Genomic DNA, 27,767 nt, shown 5'->3' with positions numbered 1-27,767 from the left:
CTGACCGGCATTGGCCCAATTCTAAAATTTACATCATTATTTCCGAACCTTCTTGTGATTGCACGCCCCCACCTCGGCCACGTGGTCATCCAAGACTTCTGTGTCCCTCCAATTTTGGCCTTGTACACAATCCCTATTTTTAATTGCTTGCCCTTGGGACCTAGCATTCCTTGCACCTCTCTACCTCTTGCTGTAAGGCTATTTGTTTCTGTTTCATAATGCTCCCTTGAAGTACTATAGGTGTTTTATTACATTAATTATATTAATAAAAGTTGCTGCCTCTTGATTTCAGTTTGATTTTGCGTGTTTTCAGTGTGTGCACTTTTACTAAACTTGCCTTTTGAAAGATTGCAGAGGATGGGCTACTTTGCAAGGCCGGTGGGTTAGGGAAGAGACTGAACCTTTAGCTGTGTCCATACATTGAACTAGGCCTTTCTATATATAGAAAGTAAAGTTCTTCAGGTAGCTAACAGCCAAAAAATCTGGCTTATCATAGCTGCTTAATCTAATGTTAACATGACATGTTTAAGATAGAAGTCAACCATTTTATCTGGATTTACAGATATAATAAGCAATTGTATGCTGAGAATATTACACTTCTCTGGACAGAAGTCTGAAATTTGAAGTTTTGGTGTATTTTGAAATGGAATCCTGAAACTATATATTTTTTTTCAATATATAATTTGGTTTTTAGATCAAATGTCTCACTAACTTGAATTTTTGAAGAAATAACAAAGAGGATTGAGAGCAGAGATTTGGACTTGATCTATATGAATATCAGTAAGGCATTCAACAAGGTTCCTCATGATATAGTGGTTAGCAAGGTTAGATCACATGAATAGCAGGGAGAACGAGCCATTTGGACACAGAACTGCTTCGAAGGAAGAAGACAGAGGGTGGTGGTGGGAGGGTTGCTTTTCAGACTGGAGGCCTGTGACCAGGGGTGTGCTTAAGAATCAGTGTTGGGTCACTGCTTTTCGTCATTGTGTAAATGATTTGGATGTGACCATAGGAGGTATGGTTAGTTAGTTTACAGATGACACCAAAATTGGAGGTGTAGTGGACAGCAAAGAAGCTTACCTCAGAGTACAACAGGATCTTGATCAGATGGGCCAATGGGCCAAGGAGTGGCACATGGATTTTAATTTAGATAAATAATGTGAGATGCTGCAATTTGGAAAGGCAAATCAGAGCAGGACTTGTACACTTAATGTTAATGTCCTGGAGAGTGTTGCTGAACAAAGCGACCTTGGAGTGCAAGTTCATAGTTCGTTTAAAGTGGAGTCACAGGTAGGATAGGGAAGAGGGCATTTGGTATGCTTTCCCTTATTGGTCAGTGTATTGAGTATAGGAGTTGGGAGGTCATGTTGCAGCTGTACAGGACATTATTTAGGCCACTTTTAGTATACTGCGTGCAGTTATGGCCTTCCTGCTATAGGAAGGATGTTGTGAAACCTGAAAGGGTTCAGAAAAGATTTACAAGGATGTTGCCAGGATTGGAGGTTTTGAGCTACAGGGAGAGGCTGAATAGGCTGGGACTATTTTCCCTGGAGCGTTGGAGGCTGAGGAGCGACCTTATAGAGAGATATATGAAATCATGAGGGGTATGGATAGTGTAAATAGATAAGGTCCTTTCCTCAGGGTGCAGGGGAGTCCAAAACTAGAGGGCATAGATTTAAGGTGAGAGGGGAAGGATTTAAAAGGGACCTAATGGTCAACTTTTTCACACAGGGTGGTGCGTGTATGGAATGAGCTGCCAGAAAAAGTGGTGGAGGCTGGTATAATTGCAGCATTTAAAAGGCATCTGAATGGTATATGAATAGGAAGGGTTTAGAGGGTTGTAAGCCAAATGCTGGCAAATGGGACTAGATTAATTTAGGATATCTGGTCAGCATGGATGAGTTGGACTGATGGGTCTGTTTCCGTGCTGTACATCTGTATGACTCTAAATGTTCTTTTCTTAATATACATTTTATAAATGTGAATTTTATCACATTGTGCTGTAGAATTACAATTTAAATTGTATTCTCAGGCCCCATAGTATAAATGCCAATCATCCTATTTTGTTAAATTGACCGTTACTGTCTTCATACTTCACTTTCTGGTTTTTTTCTTTGGATTTCCCTACCCAGGGAAATGATCAGCAACCAAACAAGATCTGTTTGTGTACCCATTCCCATTCAGCCATTTATCGTGCATTGATATGTATGTCTCTTGGCTGTCTTCACAGTGTATTTCACTGTTCTTCATTTTTTTTTATTTGCTGCTTTCTTATTGCTGCAATTCTTTTGTTTTGTGTGCTATCCTCCACACCCCTTGAAAGGTCTAATAGCAAACTGCAACATCCTTCTCAGATTTTGTCAATATTCAGTTGCAGAAAAACTGAATCAGCTGTTGGTGATTTGCACGCTACAGCCCATTGTAATGTTGTGCCTGCTATTCTGTCATCTGTGAGCAATATGCACTTAGTAGGCAAAAATCATTTGAATATAATTTTGGTGTCCAAAATGTCCTAAATGGAATTTATCTTTACTTGTTTACCAGTTTTATTTATAGGAGAAATTTACAGTAAGATATTAAAACTTTCTAGTTCATTTTTTTCCTGGTGCAACATCTCCTGAATGATAAATCATCTGCAACAATTTAATTGTAGAGTTAAATAATTATTGTACAGCTTGTGTACTTGGTTGAGTGACAATACATCATTGGGGCATGGCAAGTTATCTTTTTAATTGATTTTCTAAAACTTTGCTTACATTTTAACATTTTTTGGTTTTGCCAAAATTCCTTTAACTGAGAAACTCCATTTTAAAATTAAATGGCAACAACCAATTTTCTGTCATTTCTGTTGTACATATATGTTTCACCAATGCATTATTTTGGGTGCATTCCTAACTTCAAATAGGTACAAGTGCACAATAACAATTTAGCATGGTACTTTCCATTTATACAGTGGAGGTTTTTACATCTTAAGCTCTAGATTTGTTTGCTGGTATTCACTGGAAGCCATCTGTGTGGAAATATCTTTTTGACTTCACTGCCATAATTCTATAAAGAAATAGTTTGATAGCTTCTGAATGTAGAGAGATGGGTAGCAATGCAAAGTGATTCTGGACAGTTGGATTCACTTTGGAGATGAGTGAAGTCAACCATTGGGAAGAATAAACAAAGCTATGAAGCTACACGGGGGTAAAATATTCTAGTAGTATTACAAAAATGGTTAACTGAAAAGGATTTGAGATTCATCCACGATGGAAATATGATTTGAATTGAAGATAAGGTAGCTAACACGCAATAGTTGAAAACATTTGCTGAAGGAGTACTAGCCGCATTCACTCATGGTAAGAGCGTCAACAAATAAGTAAGGGTGTAAATACCACTTGCTTATGCACAGTGAAGCTTTATTAAGATCTCAAAATTAATAAATCCCTAGAATTTGATGCGCTAGACCAGGAGTGTTAAGTGGGTTTGCAAAAAATTATACAAATACTGGATTGAAGATAATAGTCAAAATATTATGTTTATTTTCAGTGAGGGTGATTGTGGTTCGTGTGTGGTCATTAAGTTTGCCGATGACACCAAAATTGGAGGTGTAGTGGACAGCAAAGAAGGTTACCCCAGAGTACAACGGATTCTTGATCGGATGGGCCAATGGGCCGAGGAGTAGCAGATGGAGTTTAATTTAGATAAATGTGAGGTGCTGCATTTTGGAAAGGCAAATCTGGGCAGAACTTATACACTTAATGGCAAGGTCCTGGGGAGTGTTGCTGAACAAAGAGACCTTGGAGTGCAGGCTCATAGTTCCTTGAAAGTGGAGTCGCAGGTAATGAAGAAGGCATTTGGTATGCTTTCCCTTTATTGGTCAGTGTTTTGAGTATAGGAGTTGGGAGGTCATGTTGTGGCTGTACAGGACATTGCTTAGGCCACCTTTGGAATACTGTGTGCAATTCTGGTCTTCCTGCTATAGGAAGGACGTTGTGAAAGGGTTCAGAAAAGATTTACAAGGATGTTGCCAGGATTGGAGGTTTTGAGCTACAGGACGAGCTGAATAGGCTGGGGCTATTTTCCCAGGTCTCGAAGGCTGAGGGGTGACCTTTATAGAGGTTTATAGAATCGTGAGGGGCATGGGTAGGGTAAATAGACAACATCTTTTCCCCGGCGTGGGGAAGTCCAAAACTAGAAGGTATAGGTTTAAGGTGAGAAGGGAAAGATTAGAAGTGGCAGAGGGTGGTGCATGCATGCAATAAGCTGCCAGAGGAAGTGGTTGACACTGGTATAATTACAACATTTAAAAGGCATCTGGATGGGTATATGAATAGGAAGGGTTTAGAGGGATATGGGCCAAACGCTGGCAAATGGAACTAGATTTATTTTGGATATCTGGTTGGCATGGACGAGTTGGACTGAAGAGTCTGTTTCTGTGCTGTATATCTCTATGATTCTGATTCCAAAAGCTGTTAACCTGTTGAATGATTAGTCATTAAGTGATAAAGGAAGCAAGAATGGAGTAGCCATTGCTTATTATTAGGAATAACTGTACGTAAAGTATAGTGAGTTGCAGCTATTTTGGCTTCAGAAGCAGACTATAACTGATCCACCTTGTTTCACTTCAGAAACTGATGATTCCAAACATTCACTTGGGCTTCCTGTGCTACAAACTTTTAATATTTTTTCTTAATCCATGAAGCAACACCAACTAATGAATGTTGGACATTTGGAGTAAAATTTAACAATGGGAAAAATAAATTGGCTGTAGGAGAAGAAACATTAGTAGAGGAAAGTTATGGGGAAAATATTTCGGCCTGTCTGACTCTGAATCTGCCAAGGTTGAGTGCAATATTGGTTTTGCACTCCATCCAATTGGAATAATATCGATCAGAGTGTAGATCTGATGTTTCTTCTGGATTTCCTAGCCAATATGTTGCAAGTTAAAATTACCATTTTGATTTCTGGTTGAACAGACATTTTGAGTGGAGTGTCTTGGAGGTAGCTGCTCTATTGCTTCTAACGTACAAAAATTAATAGAGTTGGGAATAATGCTTAGATATTGCTGAACTTTTAAAACAAATTATTTTACAGAATGTATGATGTGAAGGTGCCGGTGTTGGACTGGGATGAACTATGTCTGAAATCACACAACACCCAAGTTTTATGGTCCAACCGATTTATTTGAAATCACATAAGCTTTCGGAGCGCAGCCCCTTTGACCGGTGCAGTGAGAGAGGAGAGCGCACGGACACAGATTTTATAGGCAGAGAGATCAAAAGATCATACAACTGGTCTGAGTGGAGGGTCCGAGAATAAGTCTCTGTAGGTGACCAAGAGTGTCAGACAGCGAGTAAAGTACCTAGAAAGTCAATGTCCGTGCTGTGCTGTCATGACAATCTTGCAAAGTGATAGGAATATGCAAAAGGTGACATCTCGGGTCAGACGCTGAATTGTAGGTGTGAGGCCTTGCTCAGAATCTGTCTGAGTTTTAACCTGGAATCAGGCTGGTTTTATTCCAAAAGCAGGAAATTGAGATGCCACCACTGACTGACTGTGACTATAAATTTTGTGTTTTTTTGAACAAAGTAGAATGTATCTGCAAATAAACAAATATCTTGGATGAAATGATTCACTCCATGGTGGCATGGGGGGTGGGTGGGTGTGTAGGGGGGTGGTGTGGGATAAAGGGGAGAGAGTGAGTGAGTGTGTGTGAGTGATAAGTAATTCAAAACTGTACTTTTTTTTTGTTTGCGTTGTTGTGTATCTTGGATTCTGCCTTGGAGGATGATTACCTGAAGGTTGGAGGCTGAATGCCCTTGACCGCTGAAGCATCTTCCAACTGGGAAAGAACACTTCTGTCTGGCGATTGTTGCACGGTGTCTATTCATCCGTTGTTGTAGCATCTGCATGGTCTCACCAATAATACCATGCCTCAGTGCATCCTTGCATATGAGATAGACATCATTGGCCGAATCACAATCAGTCACTGTGGCATCTTATAAATGCCTGCTTTTGGAATAGAACCAGCCTGATTCCAGGTTAAAACGCAGAGAGATTCTGAACAATTCAGTGTCTGACCTGAGATGTCACCTTTTGTATATTCTTATCGCTCTGCCTGGTTGTCATGACAGCGCAGCACTGACATTGACTTTCTCAGCACTTTACTCACTGTCTGACACTCTTGGTCACCTGCAGAGATTCCACCAGTTGTATGATCTTTTGATCTCTCTGCCTATAAACTCTGACTGTGCGCTGTCATCTCACTGCACCTGATGAAGGGGCTGTGCTCTGAAAGCTTGTTTGTTTTCACATAAACCTGTTGGACTATGACTGGTGTTGTGTGACTTCTGACTTTACAGAATGTAAACTTTGCTAGTTAGGCCAGTATTTATTGTTCATCCCTAATAGGTCTGAAGAAGTTGCTGCCTTGACCCATCAGCCTTGCAGCGGAGTGAATTTGAGTATTATCAAGTGGTCAGGGAATTTCAGAATGATCTCGATGAGTGGCCCAGATTTTGCATTAAAAATAACAATCAAGCTATTGGCCTCACCTTGACTGTGCATAAACCATTAAACGTGGAAACCAAGAAGAAGATTTATGACGGTGAAACTGTGTAAATTTGCTGGCCTCGATGATAAATAAGTAGTTGAATGAATTTGCACTGAATTAACAAATTGAAATTTTTGAAGTACATTCTAACAGTGTGGCAAGTCGTAAATACATCCAAATACTCTGGCACTAACAATTAACTCCAGCCATTGAATTTCATACCTTCAGATTTACTTATTATTGGAAAATGTTTTCAAATATCTTTACAAAGAAGATACATTTTACATGCTCATTTAACTTTTGCTCAATCCCATAGTTCTTTCCTGCTATTTCAATTTTTTGTGATTTGACAGTAAATTTAAACATTCCAACTTTTGGTTCAGGTTCTGCAGTGCTCAGTATTAGTTCCTCAATCTGATTTAATTAAGGAATTAAGACATTTACTTTCCCTTTTTGTGCAAGTCGCAGATCCTCTTGTAGAGGGTGGTGCCCTGAAATGGCTGTTTAATTAAAGCAGAATTTAGTGCAGGGGCCGCCAATAGATTTTTATTTGAGTCTCTATGAAATAAAATACCAAACATAAAACAACTGGCTGTTGCAATAAGATTTGGAATTTTTTAACTAAGTACTTGGCGCACACAAGTATCTCTGTTAGAATGCAAAATTTACATAAATTCAATGCATGCATTTATAATAAATGCATCGAGAGCAAAAATGTAAACTGCACTGAAAACAGTATAATTTAAGCTAAGTAAAACTAAAAGTTTTTTTTGCCTGTTGATCCTTGTGATTTTTCATTCCTCTACTAACACATCAGGAGGATTTGCTTTCAAGTAAATTAGAAACAATCATGGTTGCAACTGGTAAAGCCTCTTTCTTGGAGCAAAGGCTTTAAATATAACTGCACACCTGGATGTTTGCTTAAAACAATGTTTTTCTTTCGTCATTTAAAATTAAAATGCAGCGTAATGTTTAGATTTTTTTATCCCTATGCCCCTTTTTGATGTTATTTTTTAAAAAGTTATTTTTCATGTTAATCTGATCAAACTAGAAAACTGTTAGAAGTTGCACATGAGATGCTGAAGAAACACATGCAGCTCCAGACTGCAGGATGCTGCCTTCTATTCCAGTGTCACACCCCAGGTCTGCGTCTAAGTGTAACGAGCAAAATCCTACCCAATATTTTAAAGTCAGCAGAATAACAGTTGATAAGAATTTGTTTGTCTGGTCTTACACATTGAATGTAAAAATTGGAGGACTTAATGGGAGAATTCCCATTGACAAGCTAAGGGACAAAAACAGAAGTTGCTGGAAAAGCTCAGCAGGTCTGGAAACATCTGTGAATAAAAAAAAAAATCAGAGTTAACGTTTCAGGTCTGGTGACCTTTCCTCAGACTAGGAGGTAAGGGGTTTAGGAGTGGCAGCGAATCAACTGACCATTGCAGGCGATGTTATTTGAAATTCCTCTTGATTTCTAGAAGTGAAGGTTGGATCATAAGAGCAGTTTCAGGTGCATAGTGACTGTTTCAGTCAGATCAGTGTTTAAAAATCTGGAGAAATTCCAAACATTCAGTTCTGTGCTGAGAATGTTCCATGCAAGGCTGTATTAGTGTACCTATTTTCTTTGAATTCATAATTTAAATTAGCTCAGTTCCTTTGAAAAGAAAATCAGGCTTTTGAGACGCATCACCTGACTATATGAGATTGCGGTAGACGACCTCGTTCTTGGCCATCGTGTTCTCCTTGCTGCGACTCGTAAAGTTTGGGAACTCTTGCCTATACTTAGGGTTCCAGACGTTGGCCAAATGTTATGTAATACAGGTTTTGAAGTTAAGTGCTTACTTCTGTTTTCTCAAAAAAAAAGTAGTTTTTAAAAGAAACACTCTCTTGGGGATGGCTTATTATACACTTGTTAATTACTGTTTTACTGCATTCCGAGATCATGTTTGTGTTAATTTATTATGTAGTAAACGTGGTTAGAAAAGGAATAACTTGACTTTTTCGTCTTTCAGAAGTGTAGTTCCCAGCCCTTTCTTTGCCTATGAAAGCAGTTTTATTTTGTGGAATCTTTTTGTGATTGGCTACTATTTGATTATACAGGACATCGCATGAGTATATTCCATGTTTTAGTATGGACCTTTCCACAGGCAAAATATTTCTGTTGATTTGTTAGAAAATAAAACCTTGAATTATCTAGTAAGGTAAATGAATTTGCAGTGTAAATTGAATTAATAGCATTTAATAATACAAGCAAACATCTTATAAGTTGTTTTTTAAAAGGTATTGCTTTTCATGTCTGACAAGTATTTTTGCTGTGGTTAGCAATAGACACAAAATGTGGTGTTTCAGTTCCTTTTCTGACCGCTGATGTATAATCTTGAAACCATTTGGTGTACTTTGCATTTTATTGTGTAGTATGGCATAATTGTGTTCTTGCATTTTGGGAAATGTTATATCTTGTGGTTATGAAAAGGAAGTTGAACATTGATCGTTTATGCCACGGTTCTGTCAGGGAAACTCTCACTTCTGGTGTGTTAAAGTTTTCAGATGACAATTATCACTAATCGCGCTGCAAGTATTCATTTGTTTAAACATAAGTGCCGATATTTTTGAATATTTAGGAAAACTTCATGTTGAATAAAAAGTAATTATTTATGGATTCTGATGATAAAGCTAACCATCATCCAAAGCTCAAGCACAGATTGTACTTGTCTAAACTGGTGGTGAAAAATCCTGACGACATGTACACACACACTTTTTCTTTCACTATATTGACTGCAGAATGGATTATTATGCTGGGAAGCAATACTGAAAATAGTAAAAATCTATCTTTTTTTCTGTGAAGCATAAGAATTGGACTTGTATACCTTTCATGACCACCAAATATCCCAAAAATGTTTCACAGGCGGTGAAGTACTTTGGAAATTTAATCATTGTTTTAATGTAGAAATCTGGCATCCAATTTGTATGCAGAAAGTTCCAACAAACGGCAATTTGATCATGAGCAGGATTTTTTTTTCAGTATTGTTAAAATGAAGGATAAATATTGGCCCGAGCACCAAGGATAGTCCTTCTGCATTTCAGAATAGTGTTGTGGGATATTTTACATTCTCCTGAGAGAGGGGAGGGCCCACTGTTTAATGTCACATCCAAAAGAAGGCACCTCTGACAGCTCAGCACTCTTGTACTGTCCATATTGCACTGCACTTTCACTCTGTGTTGGTGCCCTGGAGTGGAACATGAGCGCTGAACCTTGGAATACCAATCGGAACGGTGCAATGTGCTTTACTCCATTATGCCTGGCATACTATGTCATTTTGGCTTTGTTCTGCTTGAGTAATTCTATTTGAGCACTTTTAACATTTGGAATAACTATTTGTTTTATAAATATAATACTTAAATTGGGATTAATGTAAATTTATAAAAAAATTTGATAATTTTCAGTTGCAACAGTTTTATTCACTCTCGTGCTCCCTCACTACTTCCCTCCCCACTTTACTGTTCAACCACGATCATGGAAATTTAGAGAGACTCGCACTGGGAAGACTTGATTGTTAAGCTGGTACATGTCATGGTGATGTAGTTGGATTTGTCTTTTGAAATGATTATTTATCTTTGCACTTGTGCAATGCCAGACACCAATCAACCAACATCGAGATGATGTTCAGATTGTGCTACAGCTTGGTTTATGCTCCATCAGAATCACTCCTTTGGCTTTAGATGGAAGCAAAATATTTGAAATAGCTGAAGATGATTAGATTATTCAGACCTGAGGATTGGCCTCTGACTATCCGATTCGTCCGTCCATCTGTGAAGAATGGAAGAACACAGGAACCGATCAGTGCAAATGAAACAGTCAAAATTTTCGGAACAAAACAGCAAGAAACATGATGTAGGAGCAGACCAGGGACTTGGCTAGAGGCAGAGCAGTGATAAAGATCAACACCATGGTGAAGCCCAGAAGCCAAAGAGGAATGGGTTTATCGCAAGAGAAAATAGATTTTCTGTCCTGGATCCAACACTGCAACCAGAGCAGCTGAGAAGTTAGTTCTGACTTCAGTAGTAACTAGATTCCGATTGCCCTAAAACTTGAAATAGTCAAGTGGATGAAGTGGCACCTTTTGTGTTGCAGCACTGGAGTCTAGCGAAGTAGTGCAATTGTAGTGACATGAGTCCAGGAAATAACATTAGCAGTTTCACCAAACAACATAAAAATTGAATATAGAGATGGGCATTGTGCTCTGTGCATTCGTAAATCAGCAATCTATGACTTCTTTGGGGCACACATGAATAAAACAGTTTTCCAGTGAGATGTACTTATGGGAAGTAGTTCTGTTAGAGGATTGTGGAATATAATCATATGGGTGGCATGGTGGCTCTGTGGTTAACACTACTGCCTCATAGCACCAGGGACCTGGGTTCGATTCCACCCTCGAGCGACTGTCTGTGTGGAGTTTGCACATTCTCCGTGTCTGCGTGGGTTTTTCCGGGTGCTCCGGTTTCCACCCACAGTCTAAAGATGTGCACGTTAGGTAGATTGACCATGCTAAATTGCCCATCGTGTCCAAAGGCATAAGTTAGGTGGATTAGCCATGGGAAATACAGGCGTAGAAGGGATGGGTCTGGGTGGGATACTCTTCAGAGGGTCAGTGTGGACTTGTTGGGCCAAATGGCCTGTTTCCACACTTGTAGGAATTCTGTGATTATATGGTAAAGGGTACTCAATTGCTGTATAAATTTTAAAATGATCTTTGAAAGAATGAACTGGTTCAAACTAGTGGGGTTGTTAAAGAATTTGGTAATGCTCCTGCCTCCAAGTTTAAAAATTGAGATTTCGGTTCCTTCTGCAAGATAGGAACAGGGCTGACATTTCAACTATGGCACACTCCCTCAGTACTGCATAGGAGGTGGTATCTTTCAGATGAGATGTTAAACCAAGATCCAAATGAATGAGAGAGATTCTAACCCATGGCACTATTTCTGAGAAATGCAGGGAGTTCTTTCTGTTGTTCTGGTCAATATTTCTCCTGTTATCCCTCAATGGTGACAAAAACAGCAACTGCTTGTTAAGTCTGTCACTGTTTTTTAGCGCTAGCCCTGCACATTCACTGCTACATTTCTTTCATTTCAACAGGGTACATTTCAAAGTAAATAATTGACTGTAAAGTGCTTTGGGATACCTTGTGGTCGTGATGCAAGTTTTTTTTTAAAAAAACCTTTTTTATGCAGATTGGAGAGAGAAACTTGATAAAGATTTTTGAATGTGGGACAGCCCTCCAAGTGTTGGGATAGCATATGGTGAGCCAGAACCTGGAATGATCTCAAGAGTTTGATGGGGCTGCTGCTGTTTAGTACTTGTGTTTCTACTTCTGCATATTTATTGAAGGAAATGTTAGGAAATGGTACAATGAATGGACAACAAAAGTTAGTCTGAATGATGTATCAATGGATTATGAATCGTCGTCAGTGTTGAAGATGTTTTAATGATATTTAATAAATGAGGTGCATTTGGATGTGAGGAATGTACTGACTGAAGATGGCAAAGGAGGAGAGAGCTAGGATTACTGAAAAAAGTTGCGTTAATAGAAGGAGTGATGCTGAAACATGGATTCTAAGCAAAGAGAAGGTCAAGTTTCTGAACAGCTTTGAGATGCGAGTCGCATTTAAGATATATTGACAAAAGTGTATAAATAAAGCAATGGTGCTGCCAGTATAATAGAAAAAACATAATCTATCAGTTGAGCTAGAACTTGCATTTGGCAGACCATTGGTGACGCACCTCATATATACGTAACCTCAGCACTTTTGAGACTGAGCAATTTGTAACCTCCCTAACCATCTGCCTCCTGGATTTCCTGCCACATGGTGCACATATTCAAACCACAGCCTGGAACCCTGCTTGAAACAGAGCTCTGTGTTTCTGTGTGCCTCAGATTTTCATTAATAAACATTCTTTCTACCATGATCATCAATCCATGGGGGGTAATCTCATATTAATTTGAAATCCAAGAAAATCTAGGTTGTTGATTGAAGTTATTTGCTTGAGGACATGACAGTTTGCTGCTTGCTCTGTGGCTTAGGCTATTGTATTTAAGCCACACCAATACAGGTATGCATAAATAAGTGGTTTGATGGCTGTTCCTCATTAGCGGAGCTCCCTAAATCTGAACGATTTGAATCTTGAAGTGAGCCTCCTTATGAGATAAATGCATTGTTAACAATAATTATATACAGTTCTAAATTAAATTAAATCTGAAATTTCTCACCAGATCAGATCATTGAAAATCCCCAGATGCTACAAAAACTTTTAATCTAGGCAATATTTTATGTATTGTTATAGTGAGGGTTGTACTGCTGTGAAATTGCTTGTTAATCTAAACAATTTACATGCTTAGATTCAATTAGCTGCTTTGATATCACCGACCTACCAAAATCTCCTGATTTTGAATAACTGCAGTATTAACTGCCCACCGTAATTCGTAAATAACTGCTGGTCATATCACACAACTAAACAGCATATCAGTTCAAAAGCCAAAATCTGAAATATAAACACACAATGCTGCAGATACCCAAATTTTGTAGCATTTGTAGAGAAAGAGTTAATGTTTTCAGAGCAAGGATATTCACTGCAGCTTGTGCATGTGCAGATTGTCCTGTGGTGTCTGCCAGCTGCAGCTGTAGTTATTTTAATCAATTGTTCAGACATGCTGTGGCACACTTCAGGATCAGGTGGAACTTTAACCTGGACCTTTTTGGCTTAGAGGTAGCGATACTACCTCTGCACCACAAGCCTGCTTATCTCCAAGTTTTATATGCTGGTTGGAAGTATGCGCACATATTATGTGCGTGAATGAGCTTCCAAATCATGAGCGCTGGGATGTCACTTGGCATTCACAATCACTTTTTTAAAACTCCATGAAAGCATTTATTTTCATCAAATAAAACAACTGGTCTTCCAGAAAATGTAGGTGTTGCTATTACTGAATTTCCCCATTGCTAACGTCCGGGGGGCGGTGGGGGGAGGATTACCATTGACAAGAAAATCAACTGGACCTCCACATGAACGCAATTGCTGCAAGAGCAGGTCAGAGGTAAGGAAAACTGGTGAGCAACTCACTCCCTGACTCAGCAAAGCCTGTTCACCATCTACAAGGTACACGTCAGGAGTATGATGGAATACTCCCACTTGCCTAGATGGGTACAGCTCCAACAATGCTGAAGAAACTTGACATTATCCAGGACAAAGCAGCTTGCTTCAATGGCACCGCATCCACAAACGACCAGTCCCTCCACTGATGCTCAGTAGCAGCAATGTGTACTATCTACAAGATGCACTGCAGAAATTCACCAAAGATCCTCAAATAGAACCTTCCAAACTCATGACCACTTCCATCTGGAAGGACAAGGGCAGCAGATACCTGGGAACATTAGCATCTACACTTGCCCCTCCAAGCTAATAACAATCCTGATTTGGAAATATATTGCCATTCCTTCACTGCTGGGTCAAAATCCTGGAATGGCATAATGGCATTGTGGGTCAGCCTACAGCACATGGAATGCAGTGGTTCAAGAAGGTAGCTCACCACCGTCTTCTCAAGGGCAGCTAGGGACTGGCAATAAATGCTGGCCAGCCAATTGCACCCATGTTCCTCGTGATCCTTCCTTTCAAAAAGAAAGGATGCAAGTAATATCTAAACTGAAATGTAAACATGTGTATTAGGAGGAGAGATGGTTCATTTTGTCCCCTAAAGCTGCCTGAACTGTTTTGAATTTCACTGTCTACCTGGATAATCTTTGTTTCCCTTGTCTAACGTGAATCTATCTGCCTCCACCTTCTATAAATATGCAATGACCCTGCTTCCACCTTCTTCCGAGGCAGAGTTCCAAAGTGTCTCAACCTGTGTGAGAAAAATAAAATTTTCTGAAGAAGGGTCTTGACCCGAAACGTCAGCTTTCCTGCTCCTCTGATGCTGCTTGGCCTGCTGTGTTCATCCAGCTCTACACCATGTTATATCAGAGAAAAATAAAATCCTCATTTGTCTGAAAAGGACAATTCCTAGTTTATAATCAGTGTCCCCAATTCTGGACTTACTCACAAGAGGGAAACCCTTTACAAGCCCACCTTGTCAAGATTGTTTGAGATCTTATGTACTTCAGTCAAATCACCATCCACTCTTTTTGTATTCCAGTGGAAAGAAGCCCAGTATGGCTAGTCTTTGTTCCTAAGACAATCTGCTCATTCCAAGTACCAAATTAACCTCCTGTAAATCGCCTTGAATGTGCTCCTTTTAAATAAGGAGGCCAGAACTGCACTTAATGTGCGTATGGCCTTGTCCTGTCTTGGCCTTGACCCTGTATGACTGAAACTTGACATCCTTTTTGTTCACTTCCTGTCGTAATAATAAAGGATAGTATTCCAATTGCCGCCTTATTTTCTTGCTGATATTTACGTGTTAACATCTTGTGAGTTGAGCATGAGAACGCTTGGGTTCATCTGCACCTTGGAATAATATTGGTATTAATATCTGCTTTTTATTCTTCCTGCCAAAGTGAACAACTTCATATTTCCAACTTAACCTCCATAATGATCAATTTTAACACCTTACCTATGACAGACATCAAGCTAATTGGCTTATAATTTCCTGATTTCTGTCTCTCTTCCCCTCTTGGCTAGAGAGTTTATAGATGCTACTTTCCAGACTGCTGGAATCTTTTGAGAATCTCAGAAACTTTGGAAAATTAATGCTAATGCATCTATTAGCTCATTACAACCTTCATAAAAGAGCCCAGGATGAAGTCGGTCCTGACCTGGGGGCTTCCCAACCCACAGTTCCCTCAGTCTTCTCAGAGTTGCTTCCCACGGCCTGGTACAAAATATTATGAAGGTTCCACCTTATCAACCTTTACCCCTTGATTTTTTTGCATCTACCCAAGCTTGATAACCTCACCCCAGTGTTTTGTTTAAAGTTCTCCCTCTGAGTTATGCAGTTTGCTACAACACCAGTCCGAGTTCTGGTACAGACCTTACTTACCTCAGTACTGATGCCAGTGTCTCGTGATGGGCACCCATTTATTATAGCCTAGTCTTTGAACTGCATATTCATTGCAGAGATGTTATCTGCCATTTGCAGATTGGCATGTGGTTCAGATTATAATCCTGAAATTGTTACCGTTGAAGTTCTATTCTTCACTTTGATGCCTGGCTCTTCATACTGTCTAGGCAGAATCTCTTCCTTTGTCCAGTCTATTTCATTCATACTTACATAAAACACAACAACTTGATCCTCATCCTACTATTGCAACCCTGAGCAGGTATTGTGAAACCTAGCAGCGGGTAGATAACATATACTTGTGAACTTGTGGTCTTGCTGCACAGACAAGTGTCTGTCCCTCTCAGTATATTGTCCCCTGCTATCACTACATTCCTTTTGCTCCCCTCACATGAATGGCTTCTGCACCACGGTGCCATGGTCAGTTAGCACATCCAACTAGCAGAAAGAACTGCAAAACTGTTGGACAGTTTCAAAGCTTGAGGCTTCTGTTCCGAGTTCCATCATTTGCAGTTACCGTTTAGTTTCCCTAAACACTGACCAAATCAGAATGCCCTGTCTTATGGGGTGTGACCACTGCCTGGTACAAAATATTATGAAGGTTCCACCTTATCAACCTCTACCCCTTGCCTGAAGTGTGGTGACCCTCCAGGTAAACCGCCACCAGTCATTTCTCCGTATGGTCCTTTGGCACTGTGGTGACTACTTTTTTTGTTAATTGTAGGACTACGTTCTTGGTGTAGGCAAGGACCTTCTAGCTTCTGACTAGCATTCGACATGCATGAGTTTTTTTTTTTGGCCCTGTCCTATGAGGATATGGGCAGCATCACCAGCACATGCATCGTTGTTGTGCCACCTAGTTGAAGCATTGATGAGAAACACAGTCTGCTTTAGGTTTGTGACCTTTCATCAAACTGGGAATGTAATAGGTTTTAAATAGATCAAATGGGGAAGGTGGAAAGGAACAATACGGAAGATTTGCAATAAACTGGGAGAAAGGAGATATTCAATAACAGAAGAATTTGAGGTATGGAGTCAGAAGGAATAGTAATGGGACAATTTGAAGAAGGCAAATTGACAGTGAGGAAGGTTTTGGGTTACAGGAGGCTGTAAATGGATTGGTTAGATGGGCAGTAGCAGATGGAATTTAACGCTGAGAAAAGTGAGCAATGATGCACTTTGGAAGAAGTAACACATGCAAGGCAGTGATCTTTGGGAGAAATTCACCAAAGGTCCTCAGAGACAGCACCTTTCAAACCCATGACCACTTCCATCTACCAGGACCAGGGCAGCAGATGTATGGGAGCATGACCACCTCCAGGTTCCCTTCCAAGCCACTCACCATCCTGGCTTGGCAATGTATCGCCATTCCTTCACTGTTGCTGGTCAAAATCCTGAAATTCCTTTCCTGATGCCATTGTGGGCTAACCAACAACAAGAGGACTGCAGCAGTTCAAGAAGGCAGCTCACAAACACCTTCTCGAGGGTAACTAAGGACAAGCAATAAAAATGCTGGCCAGCCAGTGACTTCCCACATGCCAAAAATTAATATTTAAAACAAAAAAGCCAGGAGGGTGGTGTTAGTGGTTGATCAGTGGACCAGTATGTCCTGGAGGGAAAATCCCAGTCAAGTGCAGATGGGGGAGTGAGAGCAAGATGTGTTTAATGGTGGCATTCTGATGGACTTCTGGTCTGTTCGCCAGCATGATCCCGACCTTCCCATAAATGCTCCTTTTAATACAGCATCCTGCTCCAAAGTCCGTTTGTCAGTCCTCCGCATGTAGCAGTGCTCCAGTGAATCACAGTGCAAACTGGAGGAACAACATCTTCAAGATTCACCAGGATGTTGCCTGGGATGGAGCAGTTTTGCTATGAAGAGAGGCTGGATAGGCTTGGGTTGTTGTCTTTAGAGCAGAGAAGGTGTGAGGGGGACTTAATTAGGTATGAAAGATTGAGGAGCATAGACATGATGGATATAAAGCTCCTCTTAGTTGAAGAGTCAGTAACAAGGGGGATAATTTGAAGGTGAAAGCCAAGAGGTTTAGTGGGGATTTGAGGATTTTATTTTCACCCAGGGGATATTAGGAATCAGGAATGTGTTGCCGAGGAGGGTGGTTGATTTGGGAAACCTCTCTCCATTTGAAAATCATTTGGATGAATGTGAGTCCTTGAGAAGTACTTACTGTGGTAACATTCAGTGCTATGGGCCAAGTGCTGGAAAGTGGGTCTAGTGTAGATTTAGTGGTTTTGTCAGTGCAGACTTGATGGACAAAGGGCCTCTTCTGTGCTGAGAGATCATCTGAAAACAAGCTTGAGGAGGCAAAAGTGGCAGAATAATGGACAGCTGCCACCCAAAATGAAATGAGAAAAGCAGGATTAAGAGGAAGATCATAATCTTCAGAAAAAATAAAGAAAATAGAGATAACACGAAACGTCAGCTTTCCTCCTGCTCTGATGCTGCTAGGCCTGCTGTGTTCGTCCAGCTCTACACCTTGTTATCTCAGATTCTCCAGCATCAGCAGGTCCTACTATCAAAGAAAATAGAGGGCAGAGTGCAGTTTGAAGTTGTAGTGTGTTGTCCAAAAGCAAAGAGAAGGCTCTAACACACCTTCCAGGTGAAATGGCCATTTACCTGTACTTCTATTCAGTATACTGTTTTCATTGCTCACAATGTATTTGTTCCATGGGAAATCCAAATGTAGTTTGGGTGAGCACTTTGGGGAAACCTAGGTTCTGTCAATAAACATAATCCTGGGCATCTGGTGGCCTTTATTTTAATTTTCCACCTTTGACATTTCTTTCCTCAGTCCATAAGTTTCACTGGGAAATTTTCAATACGAAGTGAAAGAAGGCACCTCCCCTTTTTGATTTAGGTACTTTTCAGCCTTCTGCTCTTGATGTTGCATGAGGTAAGTTTGTTCTTGACAATACTTCTGATGCTATAGTAGACAAGTTATTTTAGGTGAGCATCCATTTTGTGATGGGTCAAACTGAGGTAGCCCCCTAACATAAGATTCCCAGATTATCTAAAGGTATTTTGTTGAACTCAGTTTGATTTAAAAGGTGAAGATACGTAGTTTCATTGTGATGTGCTTTATTGCTTATATTTTGAGCTATTTAGGAATAGTCAAGTCTTTCACTCATTCTGGGATGTAGACATTGCTGGCTAGCTCAGAGTTTCTCAGCCATTCCTAATTGCCCTTAGAAGATGGTGGTAAGCTGCCTTATTGAAATGCTGCCATCTGTTTGTGTAGGTAGATGCATAGTGCTGTTAGGAAAGAAGAGATGTTAGGTTAGAAATTATGATATAGTTCTAGCTCAAGAACTAAATCAGAAGTTGCTAGAAAAGCTCAGTAGGTCTGGCAGCATCTGTGAAGAAAAAGTCAGAGTTCATGTTTTGGGTCTGGTGACCCTTCCTCAGAACTCTAACTCGGGATGGTGTGTGGCTTGGATGGGAAGTTGCAGATGGTGCTGTCTTGTGGTATAGGTCACTGGGTTGAAAGGTTCTGTCGAAGGAGCCTGGGTGAGTTACTGCTTGCATCTTGGAGGTGGTTCACAGTGTGTTGGTGAGGTAGGGAGTGAATTTTGAAGATGATGAATGGGGTGCTAACGATGCTGGCCAATTTGTCCTGGATGGTATTGGGCTTCCAGAGTGTTTATTGGAGCTGTGCTCATCCAGGCATGTGGAATATTATGAGCCTGAAGGGAAGAGTGTACAGGAAGTTCAGCCTCACTATTTTGTGAGTTATCACAAAAATGAAAATGTGGCAATCTACTGACCAAGATGGTTAATGCTGCATTCCAACCTGCAGAGAAATAGCAGATGGAGTTTTAATCCAGGTAAGTGTGAGGTGCTGTGATTTGGGAGATCAAATGTTAAGGAAAAGTGTACGGTTAATGGCAGGATCTGAACAGCATTGACATACAGAGGGATCTTTGGGTTCAAATCCGTAGGTCCCTGAAAGTGGCCACACAGGTAGATGAGTTGGTAAAGGTGATGAATGGTGCGCTTGCCTTTATTGTTTGGGGAATTGAGTACGAGAGTCGGATGTCATGTTGCAACTTTATAAGACTTTGGTTAGGCCACAGTTGGAGTATTGCATTTGGTTCTGGTCACCATGTTACAGGAAGGATGGTGGAGGCTTTGGAGATAGGGTGCAGAAGGGATTTGCCAGGATTAAAGGGTATGAGCTATAAGGAGAGGCTAGAAAAACTCCGGTTGTTTTCTCCGGAACAGCGGAGGCTGAGGGGAGACTTGAAAGAAACCTAAAAATTATGAGATGCGTAGATAGAGTTGACTGTCAGAGAATCTTTTTCCCAGAGTTGAAATGTGTAATACTAGGGGAAAAGTTTAAAAAAGATGTGAGGGGCAAGTTTTTTTTGAGTGGTAGGTGTCTAGAACCGCTGCCAGGGTGGTGTTGGAGGCAGATGCAATAGAGGCATTTAAGAGATGTCCAGATAAGCACATGAATATGCAAAGAATGGAGGTATATGGACCAAGGGCGTGCCGAAGGGATTAGTTTAATTTGGTGTTGTGTTTTGGCACAACATAATGGGCTGAAGAGTCTGTTCCTGAGCTATACCGTTCTATGTTCTATAACTCCATGTGCCATATTCTCTGGAGTTCAGCTCTCGTCTGTGTTTCGTCTAAAGCTGTAATGAGGTCAGAAGTTGAAAGGCTGTAGTGAAACCTAAACAGAATGTCAGTGAGCAGATTATTGCTGTGCAAATGCCACTTGATGGCCCCATCAATGACACTTTTTTTTCTGATCACTTGTCTTATTGAGAGTAGACAGATAGGGCAGTTATTGGCTCTATTTGACTTGTCTTGCTTTTTGAACAGGACATATCAAGGCAATTCAGGGTGGATAAACTGTTTCCACTGCTTGGAGACTCTGGAACTAGGGACATGATCTAAAGCCTAGGGCCAAACCATTCAAGAGAGATGTTAGGAAGAAATTCCACACACACAGGGTGGTGGATGTTTGGAACTCTGTCTTCCACAAGTAGCAGTGGATGCAGGATCAATTGTTAATTTTAAATCTGAGATAAAATTTTGTTAAGCAAATGTATTGAGGGATATTGGAGAAAGGCAGGAATATGGAGTTAGGCCACAGAGCAGCATGATCTTGTTGAATGGCAGATTTGAGGGGCTGAATGGCCTACTCTTGTTCCTGTGTGTGCAGTGTTAGTCCCTTGGCTATAGAACAATATGCTATCCAAAGATAGTGTGCAGCTGAGGTTCACCAGGCTAATTCTTGGGATGGAAAGATAGTCTCATGCGAGATTGAGGAAACTGGACTAAAATGAATGAGATGATCACATTTAAATTATGAACCTCAAAGCACTAGAGAAGGGAGATTCAGAAGGATGTTCCCTGTGGTTACGGGATCTAGGAAACAGACAAATTAGTCTCAGAGTAATGATTTAAGACTGGGGTGAGGAGGAATTTCTTCACTCAGGGTGGCGAATCTTTGGTATTCCCTGGGGTCTGGAGGCTTGTGGAACCTCAGTCAAATGGTCAAGCTGGAGATCTGTTGATTTCTCGATATGAATACCATCAAGGGATATGAGGAATACAGAGGAAAATTATGTTAAGGTAAATGGTCTAGAATGCTGGAGAAGGCTCAAAGCACTGCTTGGCCTAATCTTGCTCTTGTTCCTATGTCGGCAAAATAAGAGACATCACCTCCCCTTTCGTATTGAGTAAGACAGACAATTGCTAGCCTGCACGCGACATGCTGCGCTTCACCTGTTAAAAGAGCAGTGCTAAGAAAGCTTGTGATTTCAAATAAACCTATTGGATGACAACCTGGTGTCATGTGACTTCTGACTTTAGCCTGCACATTGGCAGGGATATCATCAAGATGCCCTCTACTGGCTAAACTATTTGACTTCCAAGGAGTATGAATCCAGCAGTAAGTAAGCTATTTAACTTTGTCCAGTGTACCTTCTCAACTTGGTGCTCTGGCAGGAAATCCACTCCCCTCGTTGCATCATGCCTCCTAATTATTTCTTCAACCTATTTCTGCAACAGCTATTTTAAGCACCACAACCTCCAGTAGTAGCAATGATCTGATGGTGCGTGGGATTTTTTAAAAAAAGTAGCAACAAGCAAACTCGGCACTGGAGCAAGCAAAAGCCACAGCTGCAGTTTATTTGTAACAATGGGCCCTCATGACCATTGAGAGGGCCTGCTTTGTAAAATCCACCCCCTCACTCAGTCTCACTCTCCAGAATTTGATCTAGAATCCACAGCCATTTGATGGCATGGATTCAAAGTTTTGCTTTTCCTGCTCCTTCCCTGGATTTTGTCACCTTATTTTCCTGTTTCTCCTAAGCAGCTTTTCAATCTGAAAGGGCTGATTGTGTAGCACAGTTAAACAATCTGTGTCAATAATACTTTGTGCTCAGCCAGTGGGAGGTGTTCATAATGAGGCTGACTGCCAGATGTATACCAGGCTGGCATAATGGTGACAAGATCGATCACCACATGACATTGACTATGAGGATACTGAATAAGGCTGTTACCATAGACATAAGGGTTGACAAAAGAAAAGGACCTGAGTGCTCAATCCTGTTCTCTATCCCACAGCCCTGCTACAGTGGATGGGTAGATATGGCTATGATAACTCAACTGGTTGAACAGTCCACTAATACATTCAGTGCTTACAAGAGAAAAGTGATGATGTTTAAATCCAGTCAAAGATGTACAGAAATATTGTCACCTGAGAAACATGGACATCTTCCTTTAGATAATGTAACCATCTCCAAGATAACTGGCAGGCAGCAAGTTTTGCATCCTGAGTTCAGCCTGCACCAATAAGTAATATATTGACCTTTCACCAAAGTAATGCCAGACAGAAGGCATATCATTTGCTCAGATAATACTATCCTGTTCCTACGTTCTTATAATTACCATGTTGTCAGGTAGATGTTGTATTCTAGTTGTACTGGAACAGGTTTGCTAGGTGTGTGGCTAGTTCTGAAGTATGAGTATTCTCTGCTGCTGCTGGAATGTTTTGTTCATGCACGTTAGTTGGTCCATACAAATGCACTTTGTCACTCTTCTATTCCAGTCTCCCACCCCCTACCAACTTTGTACTTTACCAGTGTCATTTGTATTCAGTCACGTGTCTGACTGGACATTAATTTTAAGCCCACTTGTACTTAGTGACTCAATTAAAGCATTCCTTTACTAAGCAGAATCAAGATTGCTTTCAATTTTCAGTCGCATGGTATTACTTAAATTAGATGCTGAGTCTGTAAAACGAAATTTAAAATCAGGCGAATGGATATCTGAAAAAGACTTCTTTTAAAAACCTGACAATTTGAGCAATTGATGATCTGAAAACTCATGTTCGTTAGATAAAGCTATTAAGGGATATGGAAGTAGAACATTGTGGTTCAGATACAGGTTAAATCTTTAAATCTTGCTGAATTAATATTTGCCATCTATAATTAGAGATTTATCTAGAGAAAAAGTGTAGAATCAGCTTCCAAATGCTAAAATTCTTTTTAAAAGGAAAGTGGCTAAATTTCCATCATCACTAATGCCTTGCAAAAACTGATATGATTACGTCAGAGACCAGTCTACCAGATCTCCTTGTGCAGCCATGGGCCAAGAGTTTTGCATCAGGCGTTCTTTTTCCATCCGGTCACATTGGTGCTTCAGTCCAAACCACAGAGCTTGAGTGCTGATATCATTTTCAGATCCTGTACATGCTATCAGCAATACGTAATGAATATTTGCATTCTTGATGAATCTGAATGTGAGTAAAAGGCAAGGCAGAAGATCCAGGACAGCGCTGAATCTAACTGCTACAATGTGCAAGTGTCATGACATAATTCTTCACTTCAAAAAGAGAAATGAATTTGTACTCTTGGCATCGTAGGTCAGAGCAGTTATGTGAACAGTAAACTATAAAACAATGAGGGCAGACATTTATCTTGGTGCACAAAGTTATAGACTCCCATTCATTTTCTGTTTAAAATATAAAGTGATAAAATATAAAGTTGTACTGATGTATCTAGGTCTCTGATTTGGCCTTTTAATAAACACTACTGTGTGAATCTAAAACCACTGCACACACAGCTGTTGTGTGTGGGGGATTGAAATACAATAAGTGCTCAGATGTCTTGTTATTGGAGGCCTGTGGCCATCAAGCTGTCCATCCAAGTCATTGGTAAGCCTCAATGATTGTCAGTCACTGTATTAAGCTAAGAGTTAGTTCTTTGTTCTGTTGAGTTGGCGTAGGATACCTTAGTGCAATTTCAAACTATTTAAACTATACAAGTTTGAATATTCTATGCAAACATCAAGCTTACATCAGATGAATTTGCAATATCATACTAAGAAATCCTCCTAACCATCCTAATGCAGAGAATCAATGCGCTGTAATATAATAATTCTCAATACTTGAAATGTTTCTGAAACTGAAAAGAAAAAGCAAATAGGCTTTGAAATTCTCTTTGGGGGTAAAATGTATCATGTTATAACCTTATAGTATTTTATCACTGAAAGCTTGAATCCTCTTAAAACATTTTTAATTCTGCTGAAGAAAGACTAAGGTTGGAGACTTCATAAAGCTTCTGACTTTGTCCACCCCAGTCCAAATCTAGCTCCTCCACACTACGTCATAAAGCTGACTACTAAACAATCAAAAAAATTCCCTTCAAGCTGAATAAACAGATCAATGCTGAGCCATTAACTGAACAAGATTGGGGTGATCGGACTGTCGCTGGAGCTGGCCCTTCTAATAATCCAGCCTTGCCATCCGCCCACCTGGAGACAAGCCTATCTCTAACTCGTACCTCACCCTCAGGTGAAAATAACGGATGAGTGGGCTCATTTTTAAAACTAAGTCCGTGATGTCGGGAATTCCGATTTGAGGTGTCAGTTTGGTAGAACTGGTTAGACCTCCTGAGTTAAAATTTAGATTCAAACCCCACTTCAGATCTCAAATGCGAAATTATTATGCATTTTCTGATGTACCAGCAGCAATATTTCCAATGAGGTGATAACATGAAGTTCTTTTTCCTCCTGAGGTTGAGCATGCAGGAGGATGCTTTTGCACATTCTGAAGATATCCGCTTTTGAAGAGTTCTTTATATTCTGATTGCTATTCTTGCAGCAGCAAGAGCTGCCAAAACAGTTTGGTTGTTTGTTGGATATTCCTGTGTGCATTGGTTATTGCATTTGCTTATGTAACAATAATGACTGTACTATAAGAAATTATTTTTGTTCGGGAATTACTAAAGTCAAGTTCTTTCTTAAACCTTGACTTGAAGGTTGTTTGAGGTCAAAGTTTTTTGTTTTCTCAACTTCTCAAAAGTTTCTTGGCTGTAGTATTGTTTCAATGAGATATATACATAAAAGCAAAATACTGCAGATCTTGGAAATCTGAAGCAAATGCAGAAAATACAGGATAAATTTGGCCAGTCTAGCAATATCTGTAGAGAAAGAAACCAAGTTTACTCTTTCAAGTCCAATATGACTTCTTCAGAACTCAAAACATTAACTCTGTTTCTCAGTCCACAGATGCTGCCAGGCCTACTGAGTTTTTCCAACATTTTCTGTGGTTAAAATTAGGTTACATGATAATCTGTATTTTATCTCTTTTCAATTGTATTCTGAATTTTTTTAAATCAACACAAGAAATGTTGGCTCCTACTTGCATTAATCTTTTGAAAGATTTTAGTGGTTTATATTAATACCAGGTCTAATATTAACAATGTTTCAGATCATAGAACAATCTAGGATGGCTTTCTTAAAAACTTATTGAGACTAGCTGCTATGCACATACAATCATATCGCCCTCCCATGGGTAGACTTTAAATTAAATTTGATTTTAACAAAGTTAAATTTATGTTTGTACTGCCTGCTTAGATTACCTAATGTTTCTTTAAAAATCTTGCAAAAGAGTTTTGTGAAAATTTTAGTATATGTAATGGTTTTCTTGTAGTGACTCAGGCAGAAGCAACAGTGCGGAAGTCTGTCTGACATTAATTCTTCCTCAGCATTTATGCTTGAGTCTGGGCAATGGGCCAATGCACATAAATTAGATATCAGTAATGTACATCTCCCATTCCTTCACTGGCCTGGAGTCTTGTCTGCCAATTGTGGGTTGGGTTTTTTTTTATCTTGCGAATCCAGCACAAATATCCAAAATTGCAAAAGATAAAGTAGAAAAAAAATTGAGATTTCATACATAGGCTATTACTCGCTTGTCAAGATTAAGGCACTTTGTCACATGGTTTCTATAAATACCTAGTGAAGTGTTAGTTTTAGGTCTGAATTTTAGCTTGCTGTTCAAAAATAGGAGAACGTGTACAGTAGAACTTCATGACTTCATTGTCAGACTTGGGTATCAGCATATAAATGCAAAGTTACTATTTTATGGAAAGACATCAAGATTCATTTTGGTGACCAGAAATCATCTCAGTTCAGCACCCAAAAAGTGATGGTGTTAGAAACTTTGGTGCAATTTGAACTCAACTGTATGGAGATTGGGAAATGAGAGACTAGCCAGGCTTGCTGTCGGTACAGTCAAGTCTCTATCTAGGTTTCATAAAGAAAAAGCATGAAATAGGATTTTGGCTGCAAGTAAGTTTAGGCATGGGTGGGAGACACGTAATAGTATAAGTTGTAAGTCGGAAACCAAACTGTTGGAAAGAACGTGTGTGTGAAGGTTGAGCTCTGGACCAAATATAGTGGATTCAATCTTCCCACTGTTTAATTGGAGGACGTTTCAGATCAGTCAGGACTGGATTTTGGAGAAACTGACTAACAACACAGATGCAATGGCGTAGCCGAGTGAAATCATGATAAGAGAGAACTTGGTTTCTTTAGTATGCATGCAGGTCGTGGCATGGTTTGAGGATGTTGCTGAAGAGCAACATATATGTGAGAAATTGGGAGTGAACAAAAGGGTAGTAACTCGAGAAACTTGAGATAGTAATGAGAGTTGTGGAAGATGTTCTCCAGATGTGACTGGATATACGAGATTAAGAACAGCCCTGTTCAGCTGGGCAATGGTAAAGATGCAGCAGAGGTAAATGGTGTCTATTCTATCAAAGACTACAGACCGAATAAGGAGGATATTATAGCATGTTAACAGTCATGGGGGAAATTATTTGTGACATTGGGGGAACTTTGGAGGTGTTGTAGCATTCTGAATTTTTTTTTTAAAATATCAGCTGTGGAGTTGAGAAATATGGGCACGTTTTGGAAGAGCCTTGTTGGGTTGCTGTAATGCATTAGGTTGCAGACTTGCTCGCTGAGCCGGTGTGTTGGATTGCAGATGTTTCGTCACCCTGCTAGCTAACATCAACAGTGCACCTCCAGTGAAGAATGGGTGTTCTGACCCGTTTGTTATTTATATGCCTCAGTTTGATGCGGTGGTTGGTATTACTTGAAGTTTTGTTTTTCAGTGGTTTGTATATTATGTCCAGTTCAATGTGCTTGATGGAATTCCAGTTGGAATGCCAGGCCCTCACCCTTGTGTGCCCCCTCGGCCACGCCTTCTCTTACTGCCCCTCCCCCGACCCACCAACATTGATTACTAGGTCCGGTGTCATTTATATACATCACAAACAATAATAGACTCAGCAATGATCATTGTGGTATGACACTGGACGTTTTCTGCCTTTCGTTAAACATTACCTCTATAATTACTTATTTTCTGCTTCCAGACATTATCATCAGCCGTTGTTCAAGTATTTGCTGCAGAACGCAGTTCGCATTGGACAAAAAAGTGCTGTGGAGTCGCCTGCCTTATCAAAGACAATCCTCAAAGGTCTTACTTTATCCGCGTTTATGATATAAAGGTAAGGGCAGCCTGAAGCATGTTGGCACACAAGCTTTTATTCTTGAGATTTGAGTTCCATTTCTTTCAGCGTGATACAAGTAGGTATTCTTAGCTTTCAGTAAAGCTAATCAACTATTGGCTCTCAATCTACAGCCTAAAATTGTTTATATGCCTAAGAAGGTGCATCAAACCCAAAATTTGTTGAAGTTGATATTGAGTCCAGAAGGCTGTAGAAATCCCAAGCGGAAAATGAAGTGCTATTCTTCGAACTTGCACTGAGCTTCACTGGAGCACTACAAGTAAGCCTGAGACAGACGTGTTTTCCAGGGAACAAGGGGTGTGTTGAAGTGGCAGGCAACTGGAAGCTCT

At 40.0% G+C, this 27,767-nt stretch overlaps 1 protein-coding gene across 1 annotated transcript in view; it reads left to right on the top strand.

Annotated features, from left to right (window-relative positions):
- LOC125488395 (neural Wiskott-Aldrich syndrome protein-like) overlaps positions 1-27,417 on the top strand; it is a gene marked incomplete at its 3' end in the record, with an annotated part of 32,976 nt that extends 5,559 nt beyond the window's left edge. The window contains exon 2 of the mRNA XM_048621442.1: positions 27,283-27,417. Within this exon, the coding sequence (XP_048477399.1) occupies positions 27,283-27,417 (135 nt within the window). The remainder of the gene's footprint in view (positions 1-27,282) is intronic.
- Positions 27,418-27,767: the final 350 nt, after the last annotated feature.

Source organism: Rhincodon typus, unplaced genomic scaffold (genome assembly GCF_021869965.1).
Source record: "Rhincodon typus isolate 14 unplaced genomic scaffold, sRhiTyp1.1 hic_rhity00000669, whole genome shotgun sequence".
Lineage (NCBI taxonomy): Eukaryota > Metazoa > Chordata > Chondrichthyes > Orectolobiformes > Rhincodontidae > Rhincodon > Rhincodon typus.
The sequence above is the reverse complement of the archived record's forward strand: the minus strand, read 5'-3'. Positions and strand labels throughout refer to the sequence as shown.